Source organism: Mustelus asterias, chromosome 19 (assembly GCF_964213995.1).
Source record: "Mustelus asterias chromosome 19, sMusAst1.hap1.1, whole genome shotgun sequence".
Classification (NCBI taxonomy): Eukaryota; Metazoa; Chordata; class Chondrichthyes; order Carcharhiniformes; family Triakidae; genus Mustelus; species Mustelus asterias.
Genome location: NC_135819.1, coordinates 78755621 through 78777757, shown reverse-complemented (window position 1 = coordinate 78777757; position 22137 = coordinate 78755621). Strand labels below are relative to the sequence as shown.

At 48.1% G+C, this 22137-nt stretch overlaps 1 protein-coding gene across 2 annotated transcripts in view; it reads right to left on the bottom strand.

Annotated features, from left to right (window-relative positions):
* The window catches only part of LOC144508084 (proline and serine-rich protein 2-like), a 66231-nt gene that overhangs the window by 6532 nt on the left and 37562 nt on the right, over window positions 1–22137 (bottom strand). Inside the window, exon 2 of one of the 2 annotated variants that reach the window (XM_078235956.1) lies at window positions 2717–2928. In XM_078235956.1, the coding sequence (XP_078092082.1) occupies window positions 2717–2842 (126 nt within the window). In that variant the 5' untranslated portion in view covers window positions 2843–2928. Of the gene's footprint in view, window positions 1–2716; window positions 2932–22137 lie in introns of both variants that reach the window. The other variant, XM_078235955.1, reaches the window with a different exon arrangement.

Below are 22137 nucleotides of genomic sequence, written 5' to 3'. Positions count from 1 at the left end.
CACAATACCCCAGGCGGCCTCATCAATGCCTTGTATAGTTGCAACAATACTTCCTTATCTTTATATTCTATTCCTTTAGCTATAAATGCAAACATTCCATTTGCTTTCTTTATCATATATGTACCTGCATGCTAATTTTCTGCGACTCATGAACGAGGACACCCAGATCCCTCTGCACCGAAGTCTCTCTCCATTTAGATAATAAATCGTCTTCCCATTTTTCCGACCAAAAAGCATGACCTCACACTTATCCACGTTAAACTCCATCTGCCACATTTTGGCCCACTCTCCTAACCTATCTATATCCATTTGTGAGGTTCTTATTTCCTCATTGCAACTGACTGTCCCGCCTATTTTTGCATCATTGTCAAATTTGGTGATAGAGCCTTCTATCCCTGTATCCAAGTCATTAACATAGATTGTAAAGAGCAGAGGCCCAAGGACCGAACCCTGTAAAGTGCTTTGGCATGCCCAGAAGTTACAAAAGGTGCTATATAAATGCAAGTCATTTTTGCCTTTGAGATGAGGAAAGGATGGCCCTCACGATGTTTTTTTCCTATTCATTCATGGGATGTGGGCGCCACTGGCGAGGCCAAGACTTGTTGCCCATTCCTAATTGCCCTGGAGAAGGTGGTGGTGAGCCGCCTTCTGGAACGGCTGTTGACCATGTGGTGTAGGTACACCCACAGTGCTGTTAAGGAAGGGGCATTATAGAATCCCTATAGTATAGGAGGCCATTCGGCCCATCGAGTCTGCACTGACTACAATCTCACCCAGGCCCTGTAACCCCACATATTTACCATGCTAAACCCCTGACACTAAGGGGCAATTTAGCATGGCCACTCAACCTAACCCACACATCTTTGGAGTGTGGGAGGAAACCGGAGCACCTGGAGGATGCCCATGCAGACAGGGGGAGAACGTGCAGACTCCACACGGACAGTGACCTGAGGCCGGAATCGAACCCGGGTCCCTGACGCTGTGAGGCAGCAGTGCTAACCACTGTGCCACTGTGCCGCCCAGGGTTTTCACCCAGCGAGTCCACAAAGGAATGGCTGGGAGGGGAACGTGTTGGTTGGATGAGTCCGGAGAATCATATCCAATCATGAACCACACTTTAGCTGCCACACTATACTGTCCCAGGGGCTAGGCGAGATCCAGAAGTAGCTGCCTTTCCACCACGAATAGCTTTCACAATCTCAGGAATGCTGGAGAAGGAAACTTCCTTTCTTGCCGAGTAGTAAGTAGCTTCACTGCAGAGAGCCAGTTAAAGCAGCAGTGGGAATATCTGTAAAACTAGACTGTCCTTCACTCACTGATAAGTGGATCTTATAGAGAGAGCTGAAGAGATTTATTTTTCAAATTATTAATCAGAAGGCATCAAACGTGACATTGCCATTTGTGATGCTTTGAGTTTCCAAGGTTACAGCAGTTTGTTGCTGTGACCCAGATTTTAAACTCAAGTGGGTTGAATTTGACAGATTTTGACTTGAAGAGCCTATCAAGAGGAGAGAGACATTGAAAACCTCTCCATTTCCAGCGAGCTGCACTCACAGAAACTGCCTCGGAGTAGCAGGTATGAAGTTGCAGTTTATTGACTGCATTAGTAGAATCCTGGAGCACTGGCTTTTGCATGCTTTATTTCAACTACCAGTAAATCTAATACTATCTGTCCACAACATCTCATTTATAATAAAAAAACACTTTCTTCCTCAATTAAAAAGGATTGCCTAGCTTCCTTTATCTTTATAAATAAGATAGCAACATTCATCCTCTTTCGTCTCTGATACTGCAATATTTGCAACCTGCAAAATAAATCACTGCACTTCAGAGTGGTTGGCACGGTGGCACAGTGGTTAGCACTGCTGCCTCACAGCGCCAGGGACCTGGGTTCGATTCCCGGCTTGGGTCACTGTCTGTGCACGTTCTCCCCGTGTCTGCATGAGTTTCCTCCGGGTGCTCCAGTTTCCTCCCACACTCCAAAGATGTGCGGGTTAGGTGCATTAGCCATGCCAAATTGCCCCTTAGTGTCAGGGGGATAGGGCCTGGATGGGATTGTGGTCAGTGCATACTTGATGGGCTGAACGGCCTCCTTCTACACTGTAGGATTCTATGATTCTATAATCTTTCACAGAATCCCTACAGTGCAGAAGGAGGCCATTCAGTCCATCAAGTCTGCACCAACTCTCTGACAGGCCCTATCCCCATAAGACCATGTATTTACCACGGTAATCCCCCTAACCTACATATCTTGGGACACTAAAGGGGCAACTCAGCATGGGCAATCCACCTAACCTGCTCATTTATGGAGTACCAGAGAAAATGGGAGCCCCTGGAGGAAACCCATGCAGACACAGGGGAGAACATGCAAACTCCACACAGACAGTGACCCAAGGCCAGAATCAAACCCGGGTCCCTGGCGCTGTGAGGCAGCAGTGCTAACCACTGTGCCACCGTACTGCCCTGGTCTTGAAGGACATGAAGCATTCTAAGAGGTTTATGAATAATTTGGGAAGAGGTCATTTAAGTATTCCCTTCAAAATGTCCTCAAGTCCAGAACTGGGGCCTGAACACCCAACATCCTGGCTCAGAAGCCAGGCCACTACCCAATGAACCAAGGCTGGTGTAAATAGTCCCGTGGTAACAACAAGATGGTCAAGCTGCATAAAGTCTGAATCTTTGGCTTGCAATTGGCCTGTTAGACAATAACACTTACCAAATTCGAGTTTCTGGACCTTGAACCAAATCCACTGTCTTCACTTCCCATTCTCTCAATGCCGTGCAGCTTGCTCCTGGGTGAAACATCGCAGTCCATCTCGGAATAACTCAACTCAACTGGCATTGCAGGTCAGCTTCAGCCACAGAAAGAACTTAAAAAGCGGAGTCTTGTCAACGTGTCTCCCCACTGTTCGTTTTAACCGGAGAGTCCTTCTGGGGGTGAAAAATAAAAGATTAGAAAATTAAAGATCTTCCGTTCCCAAGACAAGTACGATGAGACATTTTAAAGATAAGTTTCTGAGCAGTTTCCCTCTCCTTTACATGATACGCAGCACGGTAGCACAGTGGTTAGCACTGCTGCCTCACAGCACCAGGGACCCGGGTTCGATTCCCGGCTCGGGTCACTGTCTGTGTAGAGTCTGCACGTTCTCCCCGTGTCTGCATGGGTTTCCTCCCGGTGCTCCAGTTTCCTTCCACTGTCCGAAAGACGTGCGGGTCAGGTGCATTGGCCATGCTAAATTCTCCCTCCGTGTCCCCGAACAGGCGTGGGAGTGTGGCGACTAGGGGATTTTCACAGTAACTTCATTGCAGTGTTATAAGACATAGGAGCAGAATTAGGCCACTCGGCCCATCGAGTCTGCTCCGCCATTCAATCATGGCTGTTAACGTAAGCCTACTTGTGACACTAATAAAAAAACGTAATATTTCTGCTATAATGTCACACTCCCAGGATGAGGCAGGTCAGAGGAGGCAGAGGGGAGATTTAACTGAAGCCTGTAACAGTATGAGTGGCTGTAACGATGTGGTTAGGAAGGACCCATTTCCCTTATTGAAGGGGTTCAATAACCAGGGGGCATTGATTTAAAGTAATTAGGCAAAGGATTAAAGGGATGTTGGGGAGTATTTTTTAACCCAGTGGGTGTAGGGGGCCTGGAGCTCACTGTCTGAAAGGGTAAAGCTCTGAATATGCACTTGAAATGCAAAAACCTGCAGAACGACAACCCCGAGAACTGTAGGCATAGAATCCCTACAGTGCAGAAAGAGGCCATTCGGCCCATCGAGCCTGCACCGACAACTATCCCACCCAGGCCCCATCCCTGTAACCCCGCGTATTTATCCTGCTAGTCCCCCTGACACTAAGGGGCAATTGAGCATGGCCAATCCACCCAACCTGCACATCTTTGGACTGTGGGAGGAAACCGGAGCACCCGGAGGAAACCCACGCAGACACGGGGAGAATGTGCAAACTCCACACAGACAGTGACCCAAGCTGGGAATCGAACCCGGGTCCCTGGCACTGCGAGGCAGCAGTGCTAACCACTGGGCCACCGTGCCAGCCTTGTCGAGCGTCATGGACACAGTACAGCCTTCTTCTTTGTATATACCTTTCTCGGTTTGTATTCCTAGGTTCACTTCCTGGCTCATGCAGAGTTAATTGTTCTCATATCGGATTAGCAATATGGAAGTAGATGGTGGACTGGTCATGCGACAGGGGGCCCAGTATGTTACAGTAGAAGGGTGAGTAAGACATGAGAAAGTCGGACTGGAGGCCTGCCTGGTTGGATTTTTTGCTGTAATAATACATGTGCACCATCTTTGCGTATTCCTGGTTGGAATCCGTCCCCCACCCCCAGCTCTGGCCTATAAATTTCAGCCACTTTGCAATGTTAACTTATCAAATCAATGACATCATTCTCAGCCAACGCCAGTCAGGAAAACCACACAAGCTCAAATCTTGAACATCCTCTGTATGCCTCAGAATTGAGCAACAGACATATTTATAACATACCAAAACAAGCTAAAGTGACCACAAATATCTGGGTCCTTTTATCATAGAATCATAGAAACCCCACAGCACAGAAAGAGGCCATTCGGCCCATCGAGTCTGCACCGACCACAATCCCACCCAGGCCCTACCCCCATTACCCCTACATATTTAACCCACTAATCCCTCTAACCTACGCATCTCAGGACACTAAGGGCAATTTTTAGCACGGCCAATCAACCTAACCCGCACATCTTTGGACTGTGGGAGGAAACCGGAGCACCCAGAGGAAACCCATGCAGACAGAAGGAGAATGTGCAAACTCCACACAGACAGTGGCCCAAGCCGGGAATTGAACCCAGGTCCCTGGAGCTGTGAAGCAGCAGTGCTAACCACTGTGCTACCGTGCCGCCGCAGAATGTTGCGTTTCGTCCGAACCAGCTGTCCAGTGAACATAAGAACATAAGAACATAAGAAATAGGAGCAGGAGTAGGCCATCTAGCCCCTCGAGCCTGCCCCGCCATTCAACAAGATCATGGCTGATCTGACGTGGATCAGTACCACTTACCCGCCTGATCCCCATAACCCTTAATTCCCTTACCGATCAGGAATCCATCCATCCGCGCTTTAAACATATTCAGCGAGGTAGCCTCCACCACCTCAGTGGGCAGAGAATTCCAGAGATTCACCACCCTCTGGGAGAAGAAGTTCCTCCTCAACTCTGTCTTAAACCGACCCCCCTTTATTTTGAGGCTGTGTCCTCTAGTTTTAACTTCCTTACTAAGTGGAAAGAATCTCTCCGCCTCCACCCTATCCAGCCCCCGCATTATCTTATAAGTCTCCATAAGATCCCCCCTCATCCTTCTAAACTCCAACGAGTACAAACCCAATCTCCTCAGCCTCTCCTCATAATCCAAACCCCTCATCTCCGGTATCAACCTGGTGAACCTTCTCTGCACTCCCTCCAATGCCAATATATCCTTCCTCATATAAGGGGACCAATACTGCACACAGTATTCCAGCTGCGGCCTCACCAATGCCCTGTACAGGTGCATCAAGACATCCCTGCTTTTATATTCTATGCCCTTCGCAATATAGGCCAACATCCTTGGCTTGGCTGTTCTGATGAAACTTGCTCCTAATCCTACACTTTGAATAGTAAACTCCATAGGACAGAAAGCTTCATTACCTAGGAGACAGTAAGAAGTCTCACAACAACAGGTTAAAGTCCTAAAGGTTTATTTGGTATCACAAGCCTTCGGAGTACTGCTCCTTCATCAGGTGAGTGTTGTGAGCCTTCTTACTGTGCCCACCCCAGTCCAACGCCGGCATCTCCGCATCATTACATAGGAGAGGTGAGGGAGGGGGTTATTAATAATGTATAATTTTAAGTTGAATTGTGTGTGTTAAGAAAAGGTAAAATGGTTTCAGTTTCATTTCGGTTATGTTTATGATCCTTGGTGCCTGGGTGTCTGGGTAGATTTGTGACTTGTTTGTACATATACACATTCTTACATGCCCTAAGGTTAAAAGGACGGGTTAAAAGGGGTGAAATGTTTAGTGATTCTAGAAAAAAAAGTAGAAAAATTTCACTATCATTGAGCGGCAGTGATCCAGGAACATAGACACAGAAAAGACAGGAGTTGAAGAGGGAGGCGTACAGTGTGCATGTCAGAGTGAAAACAGGGATTTTAAGCTCTCTGAGAATAAAAATACAAGGCCATTGGGACAGTGGTAAACTGAATAATCAGTTTTAGTTATAGTAAAGTGATCAGTTCAACAGACGTGCGACTGGAAGAGCAAGTGTGTTTGATTTGATTTATTATTGCCACATGTATTGGGATGCAATGAAAAGTTTGTTTCTTGCGCGCTATACAGACAAAGCATACCATACATAGGAAAGGAAAGGGTGCAGAATATAGTGTTACAATCATAGCTAGAGTGTAAAGAAAGATCAGCTTAATATAAGGTAGGTCCATTCAAAAGTCTGATAGCAACAGGGAAGAAGCTGTTCTTGAGTCAGTTGGTACGTGTCCTCAGACTTTTGCATCTTTTTCCTGATGGATGAAGGTGGAAGAGAGAATGTCCGGGGTGCGTGTTTATGTGTTTCTTGTCTTTAGTAACTAATAAACTCACTCTATTTTTAACTAAAGTCTGGTTAAATTGGTTCCCTTTAAAACATAACTAGTGGATCTGAGAAAAAGGTGTCTGTAAAATATTTTTCCTTTCTAGATGAAATCTTGCCAGAGGGTGTTGAATAAAGACAAGGATCAGTTCATCCCTCATCATCCGGGATTGTAACAATCTGGGGGTGATGCTTACAGATTTAGGTTTCTCACAACTTTGGGGAGCCTCAAACCAAAAGGGAAAATGCTGGAAAATCTCAGCAGGTCTGGCAGCATCTGTAAGGAGAGAAAAGAGCTGACGTTTTGAGTCCAAATGACCCTTTGTCAAAGCCTTTGGGGAGCCTCGCCTAGGGTGGGTGTCACATGAGGAAATCCGCCATGAGACACCAAAGAGGCTATGCTTCCTGTACCAGCCTCGATCTGCCAGGTCTGTCGATGTTTGAACACATGCATTTTTCAGCAAGAATCCCTGGGTGTGTATCAGCAGCCTGGGTTCTTTTGCCAAATCCCTACTTTTGGTGAACTTAATTCCAAGTAAGATTCAACCCAGAGCTTTCAGGTTCATGTAACTCAGTTGGAAATTGTTCTTTCCAAATGAACCATTATGAGTCGGGCTTTTAAACATAAATAACTAAATATTCAGTGATATGCCTCAGTATTGTTCTGGGAATATTGACATCAGTGAAACTGGGGCCGATTTTACCAAATCGGCTCTAAGTGCCGGGTGCGGTCGTAAATTAGACCCGTGCCCGGCAGCCGTGCTCCAGTGCCCCCATACGCCTTTCTTCAGTGCGGGTCCAGTGGGCGGGGCCTAGCACATTTGCATCTGTTGGAGCACCGAACTGCGCATGCGCAGCCCCGAGCCGACAGCACTCAGCGCGCCCGAGCACGAAAGTCAAAGGCAGCACTGACAGCACTGCTCTCTGCACTGCCTTTGACTTTCCCTGGTGGGGGGGGGGGGGGGGGGCGGGGGGGGATGTGATGTCTCCTCCCTGGGGGGGGGGGGGGGGGGAGGGGGGGCGATAGGGGGGGGAATCTGATGTCTCGTCCCTGAGGGGAGGTGGGGGGGGGGATGTGACATCTCCGCCCCCCCCCCAGGGGCAGAGACATCACATTTCCCCCCCCACCCCCCCCTCAGGGAAGAGATGTCATAACTCCCCCCTCCTACCTCCCCCCCCCCGCCTCCTCAGGGAAGAGATGCCACATCCCCCCCCCCCTCAGGGAAGAGGTGTCACATTCCCCCCCCCCCTCCCGCCCCCCCACCCCCGGTGAAGAGACGTCATCCTACCCATCAGGAACCCCGGAGCACGGCCAGGATCCAGGATCGCAAGGACGGACACCAGCGATCAAGTAGGTCGGGGCCTGCATCCCAGGGTGGTCGGATCAGGGGGGCGGGGCTGCCGGGGTGGTTTGCGGGGACGGTCCGTGAAGGGTGGTCGGGGGCGATTCGGTGGTTCAGTTGCTGAGTTGAAGCCCTATTGGACTTGAATTCAGCAACATGGTAAATGCGCGGGCGCCAATCGGATCGGAGCCTCGTAAAGTGGGAATCCTTGGGTAAGTTGGGCGCGGGCTTCATTATGCCGATTTAAATGCGTTTTAGGCTCGACGCCCAACTTTACCATGATTTCGCGCCCGAAATTTTGGTAAAATCGGGCCCACTGACTTTGAAGATTCAATGTGGATTACTATCAGTTGGGTCCAAGATGTTTCAATGATTGTGTCACATCAACACAATCCAGTTCAGGTCAAGTTTAGAATTTAATTTATTTAACCCTCCCCATCTCACTCCTACCCCGCATCAAATCTCTCTCATAATCCAAAATCAGTCTTTAAATCTCGGTGATAAAAGCAAATTACTGTGTAAGCTGGAATCCTAAACAAAAAAACAGAAAAAGCTGGAAAACCTCAGGAGGTCTGGCAGCATCTGTGGAGAGAGAAAAGAGCCAATCAGACTCGAAACGTTGGCTCCATTCTCTCCTCACACATGCTGCCAGATCTGCTGGGATTTTCCAGCATTCCCTGTTTTTGTTTTAAATCTCTATGCTGGCTTCGTTGGGCTGCTCCCTTCTTACTGGTTCAAATGCATATCAGCATATATTGAGCTAATCATTTAAAAGCAGTTTTCATTTTTTTTATTCGTTCGTGGGACATGGGTGTCACTGGCTGCCCTGCATTTATTGCCCATCCCTAGTTGCCCTTGGAGGGCAGTTAAGAGTCAATCACATTGCTGTGGTTCTGGAGTCACATGTAGACCAGACCAGGTAAGGACGGCAGATTTCCTTCCCGAAAGGACATTAGTGAACCAGATGAGTTTTTCCAACAATCGACAATAATTTCATGGTCAACAGTATTTTCTTAATTTCAGATTTTGTTTATTGAATTCAAATTCCACCATCTGCCGTGGTGGGATTCAAACCCGGGTCCTCAGAACATTCACTGAGTTCCTGGATTGAGAGTCCAGCGATAATGCCACTCAGCCATCGCTTCCCCGTATATACGTATACGTAAGCAAGGTGTATGTTATGGGTCTCCACAAAGTCAGTAAATAAAGTTAAAGTTTATTTATTAGTCACAAGTAAGGCTTACATTAACACTGCAATGAAGTTACTGTGAAATTCCTCTCGTCACCACAGTTTGGCAGCTGTTCAGATCAATGCACCTAACCAGCACGTCTTTCAGGATGTGGGAGGAAACCGGAGCACCCGGAGGAAACCCACCCACGGGGAGATCATGCAGACTCCACACAGACAGTGACCCAAGCCAGGAATCAAGCCTGGGTCCCTGGCGCTGTGAAGAAGCAGTGTTAATCACTGCGCTACCATGCCGCCCCACCACTGTGCTACCTTGTCGCATCGGTGAGCCATGCTAAATTCTCCCTCAGTGTTTCAGTGCCCTAAGGTGTGCAAGTTAAATGGATTATGGTACGGGAGCGTTGGTGGAAAAGGATTTGTATTTATGCAAATCCCAAATTGATTTGAAGTGTTGTCACTGTTAATAAAGACAAACACAGCAGTCGATGTGTACACAGGGAAATCCCAAAGCCAATGAATAAGGTACACGAGAGGTTTAAGTCGTTTGTTTTATTGGTGTTGATTGAGGGAAGAATGTTGACCAGAACAACAAGGAAACTGCCAGCTGCTCTTTGAATAGTTCCAGGAGATGTTTAGTACCCACTGGAATGATCCATTCAATACGTCATCTGAAAATGACACTCTGACAATGCAGTGCCAGGCTTGGCTATGCTCTCAAACCCTGGAGTGGGGTTTGAATTTACAACCTCCTGACTCACAACCAACATTACTGTGGGATGGAGATGTATGGAATTCCAGAACTGAATCCGGGAATAGCAACAATTCTTTCCCTTCAAATGGTTTTGTGCTCAGCATGGTGAGGTGAGAGATGTTAGTCAGTCTCTGGGCAGTTCCATGGTTCAGTCAGTGACACACTTGCCTCCAAGCAATAAGTTCAAGTCCCATTCGGGGACATGGGCACAAAAATCAAAGCTGATAGTGCGGCACCTCAGTGCCGAGCCAGTGCGGCGTTTCAGTGCTGAGCGAGTGTGGCGTTTCAGCGCCAAGTGAGTGCAGCGTTTCAGTGCTGAGTGAGTGCGGCGTTTCAGCGCTGAGTGAGTGCGGCGTTTCAGCGCTGAGCGAGTGTGGCGTTTCAGCGCTGAGCGAGTGCGGCGTTTCAGCGCTGAGTGAGTGCGGCGTTTCAGCGCTGAGTGAGTGCGGCGTTTCAGCGCTGAGTGAGTGCGGCGTTTCAGCGCTGAGTGAGTGCGGCGTTTCAGCGCTGAGTGAGTGCGGCGTTTCAGCGCTGAGTGAGTGCGGCGTTTCAGCACTGAGTGAGTGCGGCGTTTCAGCGCTGAGTGAGTGCGGCGTTTCAGCGCTGAGTGAGTGTGGCGTTTCAGCGCTGAGTGAGTCCGGCGTTTCAGCGCTGAGTGAGTGCGGCGTTTCAGCGCTGAGTGAGTGCGGCGTTTCAGCACTGAGTGAGTGCGGCGTTTCAGCACTGAGTGAGTGCGGCGTTTCAGCACTGAGTGGGTGCAGCATTTCAGCACTGAGTGAGTGCGGCGTTTCAGCACTGAGTGAGTGCGGCGTTTCTGCACTGAGTGGGTGCGGCGTTTCAGCGCTGAGTGAGTGCGGCGTTTCAGCACTGAGTGAGTGCAGCGTTTCAGCACTGAGTGAGTGCGGCGTTTCAGCACTGAGTGAGTGCGGCATTTCAGCGCTGAGTGCGTGTGGCGTTTCAGCACTGAGTGGGTGCAGCGTTTCAGCACTGAGTGAGTGCGGCGTTTCAGCACTGAGTGGGTGCAGCATTTCAGCACTGAGTGAGTGCGGCGTTTCAGCACTGAGTGAGTGCGGCGTTTCTGCACTGAGTGGGTGCGGCGTTTCAGCGCTGAGTGAGTGCGGCGTTTCTGCACTGAGTGGGTGCGGCGTTTCAGCGCTGAGTGAGTGCGGCGTTTCAGCGCTGAGTGAGTGCGGCGTTTCAGCGCTGAGTGAGTGCGGCGTTTCAGCGCTGAGTGAGTGCGGCGTTTCAGCGCTGAGTGAGTGCGGCGTTTCAGCGCTGAGTGAGTGCAGCGTTTCAGCGCCGAGTGAGTGCGGCATTTCAGCGCAGAGTGAGTGCGGCGTTTCAGTGCTGAGTGAGTGCAGCGTTTCAGTGCTGTGTGAGTGCGGCGTTTCAGCACTGAGTGAGTGCGGCGTTTCAGCACTGAGTGGGTGCGGCGTTTCAGCACTGAGTGAGTGCGGCGTTTCAGCACTGAGTGCGTGCAGCGTTTCAGCACTGAGTGAGTGCGGCGTTTCAGCACAGAGTGGGTGCAGCGTTTCAGCACTGAGTGAGTGCGGCATTTCAGCACTGAGTGAGTGCGGCGTTTCTGCACTGAGTGGGTGCGACGTTTCAGCGCTGAGTGAGTGCGGCGTTTCAGCGCTGAGTGAATGCGGCGTTTCAGCGCAGAGTGCAGTGTTTCAGCGCCGAGTGAGTGCGGCATTTCAGCGCAGAGTGAGTGCAGCGTTTCAGCGCCGAGTGAGTGTGGTGTTTCAGTGCTGAGTCAGTGCGGCGTTTCAGCGCAGAGTGAGTGCAGCGTTTCAGCGCCGAGTGAGTGTGGTGTTTCAGCGCCGAGTGAGTGTGGTGTTTCAGTGCTGAGTGAGTGCGGCGTTTCTGCACTGAGTGGGTGCGGCGTTTCAGCGCTGAGTGAGTGCGGCGTTTCAGCGCTGAGTGAGTGCAGTGTTTCAGCGCCGAGTGAGTGCGGCGTTTCAGCGCTGAGTGAGTGCAGCGTTTCAGCGCCGAGTGAGTGCGGCGTTTCAGCGCTGTGTGAGTGCGGCGTTTCTGATGAGTCATTAAACACAGGTTCTGTCAGCATAATTCTGAAGAGGATTGCGGGGATTTTTTAGGCCAATATTTATCCCTCGGCCAACATTATCTATTTATCTGCTGATTATCACAATGCTGTTTGTGGGAGCTTTCTGCGCATAAATTGATTGAGGCATTTCCGACATGACAACAGCAGCTACAATTTCAGAAGTATTTCTTTGACAGTAAAATGCTTTGGGCCATCATGGAAAGGTGCTACATAAATGCAAGTTTTTTTTGTGATCAGTTAAGTCCAGAGCTTCAGCTGCCGTTGGTTTGAAGCCAGTGATCCCTTGTTTTATGGTCACAGTTTCACCATCAAGTCAAATGTTGCAAATCAGCTTTCTCCACAAAACAAATGCCCTTAAATACGGTGAAAAGAAAGATGCGATTATTAGAAACCTATTCCAAATCTGGAAAATGTGGATGTTCAGAGATTTAGACCACCCCTGTGGAGCTTCTGGGCTTTATTTTTAAAATTAACAACTCCACAATTTCAGAATCCTTTCTTCCCTTTGATTTGCCCGAGGGAAAATACATTCCTTCCCTGCCCGGCCGCCCTGCCCTGTGGTAGTTCCTCATTTAAATCCCTGAACAGTGCAATGAGTATAAACATTGTACACATGCATTCAAAACATGACTGTAATTGGTCGGATCTCAAACAATGATGAGACAGAGTACAGGAATGAGACAGAAAATCTGGTGAACTGGTGCAGCAACAATAATCTCTCCCTCAATGTCAACAAAACAAAGGAGATTGTCATCGACTTCAGGAAGCGTAAAGGAGAACATGCCCCTGTCTACATCAACGGGGACGAGGTAGAAAGGGTCGAGAGCTTCAAGTTTTTAGGTGTCCAGATCACCAACAACCTGTCCTGGTCCCCCCCATGCCGACACTATAGTTAAGAAAGCCCAACAACACCTCTACTTTCTCAGAAGACTAAGGAAATTTGGCATGTCAGCTACGACTCTCACCAACTTTTACAGATGCACCATAGAAAGCATTCTTTCAGGTTGTATCACAGCTTGGTATGGCTCCTGCTCTGCCCAAAACCGAAAGGAACTACAAAAGGTCGTGAATGTAGCCCAATCCATCATGCGAACCAGCCTCCCATCCATTGACTCTGTCTACACTTCCTGCTGCCTCGGGAAAGCGGCCAGCATAATTAAGGACCCCACGCACCCCGGACATTCTCTCTTCCACCTTCTTCCGTTGGGAAAAAGATACAAAAGTCTGAGGTCACATACCAACTGACTCAAGAACAGCTTCTTCCCAGCTGCCATCAGACTTTTGAATGGACCTACCTTGCATAAAGTTGATCTTTCTCTACACCCTAGCTATGACTGTAACACTACATTCTGCACTCTCTCGTTTCCTTCTCTATGAACGGTATGCTTTCTCTGTATAGCACGCAAGAAACAATACTTTTCACTGTATGTTAATACATGTGACAATAATAAATCAAATCAAATCAAATCGTTTCCTGTGCGTCATTTTAAAGTTTAGTCAAACAGATAATTTGTGACCCAGCAAGATCAAAAAATCAGCATAACGCAAACAACTGCACCTCCAGTAACTGAAAATGACCACAAGCAAAATATATGGAGGCCAGGTCATTGAGTGTCTTTAAGGCAGAGATGGATGGGTTCTTGATCAATAAGGGGATCAAGGGTTCCGGGGAGAAGACAGGAGAATGGGGATGAGAATCATATCATCATCATAGAAATCATAGAAACCCTACAGTACAGAAAGAGGCCATTCTGCCCATCGAGTCTGCACCGACCACAATCCCACCCATATCAGCCATGATTGAATGGTGGAGCAGGCATGATGGGCCAAATGGCCTGATTCTGCTCCTGTATCTAAAGCCTGTAAAATTGCACTTGGAACTGAATGAACAGGAATGAGAGAAAAATAGAAGAGCTTGTGATAAAGTGGGGTGGTTTACTTATTCAATCCTGGATGTGTGCGTCATTGGTAAGACCAACATTTGTTGCCCAGCCCTAATTACCCTTGAACTGAGTGTCTCCCTGGGCCATTTGTGAGGGCAGTTAGGAGTCAACCACATTGTTGTGGGTCTGGAGTCACATGTAGACCAGACCGGGTAAGGACGGCAGATTTCCTTCCCTAAAGAACATTCGTGAACCAGGTGGGTTTTTACTAAAAAATCTATGATAGTTTCATGGTCACCATTACTGAGGCAAGCTTTATATTTCAGATTCATTCATTGAATTTAAATTCCACCAGCTGCCTGGTCTACGTCTGACTTCAGACCCACAGCAAAGTGGGATTTGAACCCGTGTCACTGCAGCATTAGCCTAGGCCTCTGGATTACTAGTCTAGTGACATTACCACTACGCCCTATCGGAGGTGTGCAGTGTTTCTCCCCTTTATGGGGGCAATCTGCCAAAAAGGGTCATGTGACCCGGTAACCAATCAGGGACCAGGGTGGGGATCACCTTAGCGAGCGGGTGCTTCTGTATCAATTTGATCCTGGAAGCTGATTGGAGGCCATGAAGCTGCAAGCCTCTGTATTATAGTTAACAGTTCACAGTGGGTTAGCACTGCTGCCTCAGTGCCAGGGACTCAGGCTCGATTCCCGGCTCGGGTCACTGTCTGTGTGGAGCCTGCACGTTCTCCCCATGTCTGCGTGGGTTTCCTCCGGGTGCTCCGGTTTCCTCCCACAGTCTGAAAGACGTGCTGGTTTGGTGCATTGGCCATGCTAAATTCTCCCTCAGTGTACCCGAACAGGCACCGGAATGTGGCGACTAGGGGATTTTCACAGTAACTTCATTGCTGTGTTAATGTAAGCCTACTTGTGACACTAATAAATAAACTTTAAACTTAGTTAGGTTGTTATTTACCTGACTGGTGAACAGGAATTATTACAAGGTGGAGCATAAGCATTGGCTCAGAGCAGTTGAATGGTCTGTTTCTGCACAGTTTACATGGGACACCCCATGGATAGAAAAGAAATGTGTTGCAGAGATGCTGAAATTGTCAGTCTTAATTTCTGGAAAGTTCTGTACTAAGGTTGAGGTGTGGTTTGATTCCCAGTTAGCCATGTCAACTTGCAAGAAGTCCTAGCTCCTCCTCTCAACATTTCCCTTGCAATTGGTGTTATTGCAATTCTTATTTCAGTGACTGCTCAAGATAAGAGAGGTGAATGTTGGTGAACATGTTGCCCATTTTAAAGACAAACATTTAAAAGCAAGAATTAGATTATTTGGTCACCTTTTTACACAGTGTCTGCATTATTCATTTAGAATCCTTACGGTGCAGAAGGAGGCCATTCGGACCAATAAGCCCACCCAGGTCCTATCCCCGTAACCCCTCGTATTTGCCTTGCCAATCCGCCTGACACTAAAGGACAATTCAGCATGGCCAATCCATCTAACCCGCACAAGGATTCTATGATTCTTAACCGGAGCACCCAGAGGAAACCCCCACAGACACAGGGCGGCACGGTAGCACAGTGGTTAGTACTGCTGCCTCACAGCGTCAGGGACCTGGGTTTGATTCCCGGCTTGGGTCACTGTCTGTGTGGAGTTTGCACGTTCTCCCCGTGTCTGTGTGGGTTTCCTCCGGGTGCTCCGGTTTCCTCCCATAATCCAAAGACACGCTGGTTAGGTTTATTAGCCATGCTAAATTGCCCCTTAGTGTCAGGGGGGTGAGGAGCTTAAATACATTGGGGTTATGGGGATAGGGCCTGGGTGGGATTGTTGTCGGTGCAGACTCGAAGAACTGAATGGCCTCCTTCTGTAATGTAGGGATTCTATGTTCTTTGGACGGTGTGGAGTTTGCACATTCTCCCCGTGTCTGCGTGAGTTTCCTCCGGATTCTCTGCTTTCCTCTCACACTCCAAAGATATGTGGGTTAGGTTGATAGGGGTTTCTCCTTAGTGCTAGGGAGATTAGCAGGGAAAATATGTGGGTTACGGGGGTAGGGCCTGGGTGGGATTGTTGTTGGTGCAGACTCGATGGGCTGAATGGCTTCTTTCTGCACTGTAAGGATTCTATGATTCTAAACCAGAGCACCCAGAGGAAACCCACGCAGACACGGGGGAGAACATGCAAACTCCACACAGACAGTGACCTGAGGCTGGAATTGAACCCGGGTTCTGTGAGGCAGCAGTGCTAACCAGTGTGCAGCACGTGGACAGGAAATTGCCCGAACACTCATGCAATATCCGTCACTGCTGGGGTCAAGCCCAAACACAATAGAAACCAGCTATGAAAGAACACAGGGCTGGGATGTGGACCTCGTGGACTGGGTCACTGCGGATCCCCAGTGTAAACGTGAAGCAAGGTGCCCTATAGACTCAGCAGAATGATCTGTCTTGGTGTGAAGGTACAGTAGCAGCTAGGTTCCTGGTGACGTGGCTGCCCAGAATGGCTAACTGACTGGGTTATATAAACAGGGATTGAGTTGCACTTTAAAAAATGAATGAAGCTCATTCACTCTGACATGATCTTTCTCGGATATATCCAGTGGAGACAATGGAAGGTTGATAATGGGACAAGAATTGGAGGTGATGCACTGAGGTTGCTAAGGAGTGAAAATAAACACTATCCATAACACCTAGTCTTCGTTTGATTATGGTTCTGCATTATTCATTTGCAACGCTCCTCACATTGTAACAATCCACACCTACAAATTACTTGAAAGCTGTTGATGTAACTGTACATCAGGGGAATGGCAGGACACTCACTCAATAACAATCTGAAGCATGAAATTGGCTTCATTTTTCCTTTTCCTAGTGTAGGGGCACCAAGGCCAACTGCGCTGCTCCTACCCACATCATAGAATGGAGGCCATTTGGCCAGTCATGTCTATGCTAGCTCTCTGCAAGTACAATTAATCTAAACTCAGTTTTTGCCCGCAATTTGGCAAGTTTATTCCTCTTCAGATTTGCATCCAATTGCTATTTGAAAAAGCACAATTGACTCTGTTTCCATCACACTGGCCGTACAATCCAGATCCTAACCACTCGCTGAGTAAAAAAGCATTTCCTCATGTCGCTGTCGAATCTTTTGCCGAGCACTACCCTCTGGTTCTGGATCCTTCCACCAATGAGAACAGTTTCCCTATCTATTTTGTCCTGATCCCTCACGATTTTGAATATCTCTAACAAATCTCCTCTCAACCCCCTCTTCAAGCAGAACTGTAGTATAAAGGTCTGGCACATATAGGGTTGATGTGGAGATGCCGGCGTTGGACTGGGGTAAGCACAGTAAGAAGTCTCACAACACCAGGTTAAAGTCCAACAGGTTTATTTGGTAGCAAATACCATAAGCTTTCGGAGCACTGCTCCTTCGTCAGATGGAGTGGATATCTGCTCTCAATACTAATTATTCTGTAACTTGATTTCTGTGTCTGTGCACTGTTTGAGAGCAGATATCCACTCCATCTGACGAAGGAGCAGTGCTCCGAAAGCTTATGGTATTTGCTACCAAATAAACCTGTTGGACTTTAACCTGGTGTTGTGAGACTTCTTACTGTACATATAGGGTTAACATGGGACTGAGTACAGTACCGCCCACACAGTGATGTAAGAGAACACATGACCTGTACCTAGGAGTCTGTCTAGGGTTGGACCAAGCTGTGTTTCCAAGTGAGCATGGAGGCAGCGCTTAGCTTGCACTCTTTACTAACTTACTTAAGACGGGTGGCAGGGTGGCACAGTGGTTAGCACGGCTGCCTCACGGCGCCAGGAACCCGGGTTCAATTCCCAGCTCGGGTCACTGTCTGTGAGGAATTTGCACGTTCTCCTCGTGCCTCCGTGGGTTTTCTCCGGGTGCTCTGGTTTCCTCTCACAGTCCGAAAGCCGTGCTGGTTAGGGTGCATTGGCTGTGCTAAATTCTCCCTCAGTGTACCCGAACAGGCGCCAGAGTATTTTCACAGTAACGCGTTGCAGTGTTAATATAAGCCTACTTGTGACACTAATAAATAAACCTTAAAACTTTAAACTAAGACCATGAAGACTTCATCAAGACCTACCAAATGGTATCCAACACCCTGTAAGAAGAACAAACACAGCTTCTCTAAACTATCCCAAATAACTGAAGTTGCTCATTCTTGGAACCATTCTTGTGAATCTTTTCTGCGCCCTCTCCAACACATTCGCATCTTTTCCCAAATGTGGTGCCCAGAATTGGACACAGTACACCAGCTGGGCACACTACACCAGCTGGACACGCTACACCAGCTGGACACGCTACACCAGCTGGACACGCTACACCAGCTGGACACGCTACACCAGCTGGACACGCTACACCAGCTGGACACGCTACACCAGCTGGACACGCTACACCAGCTGGACACGCTACACCAGCTGGACACGCTACACCAGCTGGGCACACTACACCAGCTGGGCACACTTCACCAGCTGAGGCTGAACCAGTGTCTTGTAGAGATTCATCATGAGTCGCTTTCTGACTCAAATCTGTAATCTCAGCCCAAACTGTAAATTAGTCCAGATTGCTGAGGTTAATGTAGCAACACATTGACTCATCAAAGGGCTGAGCCACAGTCACCTTTTGTACTGATCACAGCTACATCTTTCCTGTTGTGTTGTAAATGGCTGTTTATTTTCTCGCTTCGGACCACTTCAAAACTAAATCAACCCTTTGAAACCTTAGCTACAATCTGAACATCTGCTGCAATGTTTGATTTGCAATTCAGGATCGAAACTAATTAAACAAAATGAAACAACAGGCTGAAAGAGAGGCGACAAAGAGCACCTGATACCTGGAGGCAGGATATCTTGGAATGTTTCTGAATTTATGGGAAGGTTCTCCCCTGACAATGGGGAGAACAGTGGCACTGCTGTCTCGCAGCTCCAGGGACCCGGGTTCGATTCCCGGCTTGGGTCACTGTCTGTGTGGAGTCTGTACATTCTCCCCATGTTTGCGTGGGTTTCCTCCGGATGCTCCGGTTTCCTCCCACAGTCCGAAACACGTGCTGGTTAGGTGCACTGGCCATGCTGAATTCTCCCTCAGTGTACCCGAACAGGAGCCGCCGGAGTGTAGCGACTAGGGGATTTTCACAGTAACTTCATTGCAGTGTTAATGTAAGGCTACTAATAAACAAACTTTAAAACTTTATGATCGGCAAAGGGAGTTCAAAACACTGGAGGGTTCACTAGGTCTGGTCATTTAACCGATTCACTGGGAAATGAACTTTGATCTTGGGACACAAAACAGGAAGCTGATTTAATATTGTCTACTTTGCACCAATTTCATGTCCACTTTGTGTCAGTTTTCTAATTCAATCCACTTGCTGGCGGAAGGTATAAGGTCTTGAAGGCCAGAGAGAAGGGAGTGCCATTTTCCTGCTTTGAGCCAACTGAACATACAACAGCTCTTGTACAACAGAGCGATAGCAACTTTATGAAGAAACTGAACTTTTTTTAAAAGTTCACTGTTGCTGGGCCACCCACGGTGGAGGGGAATCCCTCCAATTGTCCATCCTTTGACTCAGGTTGGCCTGAAGGGCTTCGACGCTTGCCCGGAGCATTGGGCCTCCAGTTCTCACACCCAGGAGCCCACCTGCAGGCAGCTGCTGGGTCTCCAATGCCGTGGGGGGCGGGGTTGGGGGGGGGGGGGGCACCCACAGACTAAGATTCCAGTCAGCCTCTACATTCACTACCCACCGCCTCCCGTCTCTCCCACCGCCACCTTTCAGGAAAATGGCCTGTGAGTGGGATGGAATGGGTAAAATGCCACACAGGCTGGCAATGGCACCCACCTCCATTCTTGGCCCCATGGATAGGGTGAAAATTCAGTCCAGTCTGCACCAAAACTTGGCGAAAGATGAGGCAAAAATTGGACAGCTGGGCAAATCCGCCTAGTGAACCTACTGGGCAATAAACACCTCGAATGAGTTCAACTCCATTGACTTTAACATCGGTGTAAAATCGGAGGCCAATTTGCTATTGTGTGATTGTCTGAGACAGTTTTCTATCTCGAGGGCATCTTTGGATCAGTATTAAAAGTTGTCCAATTTGCAGCTTTGACTATTACCAGACATCCATTGCCAAAAATTGGACAGAGTATCTGAAGATCAGATGGTTGACCACGGTTGAGGGTTACTTTGCCAATATGAGGTAGTGTATCCGCCCATTGTGACTTTAACAGAGCCAGATTGGATAGGACCAGCTGGTAGGTCCAGTTGAACTTAAAAATTTGAAACAGATTCAGTATAATGACACACTTCCATTGCAAGCAGCTGTTTATAAAAAAAAAATCGGACAGACATTGGACACATCCCAAGAGAGTCTATTAATAATCACTGTTAAACATCCACGCTCTAAATTCCACTTGTGGTTCCCGTCTTTCTTCAGGAATTCTCCAAAAGCACAAAAGGCAATGAGGAATAACCCGTTTCAGATCATTCCAACATAACACAGCTCCCCCATCAATAGCTCCCTTCACTCATTCCCCATAAGACATGGGGTTGGGGTTGACAATGGATGTGAGTTCACTGGCCCCCTTGGGCGGCACGGTGCCACAGTGGTTAGCACTGCTGCTTCACAGCGCCAGGGACCCGGGTTCGATTCCCAGCTTGGGTCACAGTCTGTGTGGAGTTTGCACGTTCCCCCCGTGTCTACGTGGGTTTCCTCCGAGTTCTCCGGTTTCCTCCCACAATCCAAAGATGTGCGGGTTAGGTGGATTGGCCACGCTTAATTGCCCCTTAATGTCAGGGGGACTAGTTAGGGTAAATGCATGGGGTTATGGGGATTGGGTGTGGGTGGGATTGTGATTGGTGCAGACTCGATGGGCCGAATGGCCTACTTTTGCACTGCAGGATTGTATGCATGGGCGGGGAGATGCAAGCAATCAGAATGAGCTTTTCCATCAATTGCGTAACATGCTCAATATTCACCTCGATTGTGTCGATGGAATGGAACATTAGGCAGGTGTACAGCAGGTGACTGATGATGTCCCAGCTTTGTCTAATTTTACCCCCCATAGACTCAACATTGACTCACTACAGGGGGAGAGTTTAACACTGATTTTCTGATGGGGTCTGGTTCCACACGCGCCATCACCCAAGTGAGTACCCTTCATGCGCGTGAGTATTAGAAGGCATGTGATGATTGGCTGTGGGGAAGGTAGAGGGAGGACAGCCTGTCCTCACACAATGTTTGGTTTGATTTGATTTATTGTCACATGTATTAGCATACAGTGAAAAGTCCACAAACAGGCACGACTGGCAAAGTGACTGGATGGCAATCAAGTGTGGGAACTCTGGCCGATTCTTCCCTAAAAAAGGGATGAGTGGGAAGAAGAATTTAATATCTCTACTGTCACCCTGACTGTGATCATCGAACTTTGTCAAGAGTGGGCAGCCAACGCAAGGACATTCTGTTCTGGGTAGTTTGTTGATTCATTATCTTAAGCAGCTGCATCACTGAACAGGTCTAATTCATCATTTATATTGGCCTGGATCTTGTGGTAGTGATGACAGCAAAATTATCTTAGCAGCAACCCTGGAGCTAAATTTCTAAACTTTACAAAGGGTGAATGGATTGAAATAATCAATAAAATCAAGTCCCTGGAATTAGATCTCATGCATTCTTCCCCCTTTATTCTTGCATGGGATGTGAGCAATGTTGGCAAGACCGGCATTTGTTACCCATGCCTAATTGCCCTTGAATAAAGGGGCTGGCTAGGTAATTTAAACATGGAAATCCAGAGCTTACAGTCAGAAGGTCTGTAGCCAATGTCCTCCAAGATTACAATCAATTAGAAATCAGACAAGAACTTCCAATCTTACCCCGAGTCTTGTTGTGAAAACCAAAAAAACCAATGAAAACATTATCCCGTAATGAATGATCGACGACTGTATTTTTAAAATGGCGTCTTGACTTAATGATTACTGAGAAACACCTTCACTGGCCCAGAAACACTCATTTTATATTTGTTGAATGACACGGTGGCACAGTGGTTAGCACTACTGCCTCACAGCGCCAGGGACCTGGGTTCGATTCCCGGCTTGGGTGACTGTCTGTGCGGAGTTTGCACATTCTCCCCGTGTCTGCATGGGTTTTCCCTGGGTGCTCCGGTTTCCTCCCACAGTCCGAAAGACATGCTGTTTAGGTGCTGGACTGTGGCGACTAGGGGAATTTCATAGTAACTTCATTGCAGTGTTAAGCCTTACTTGTGACTAATAACTAAACTTTA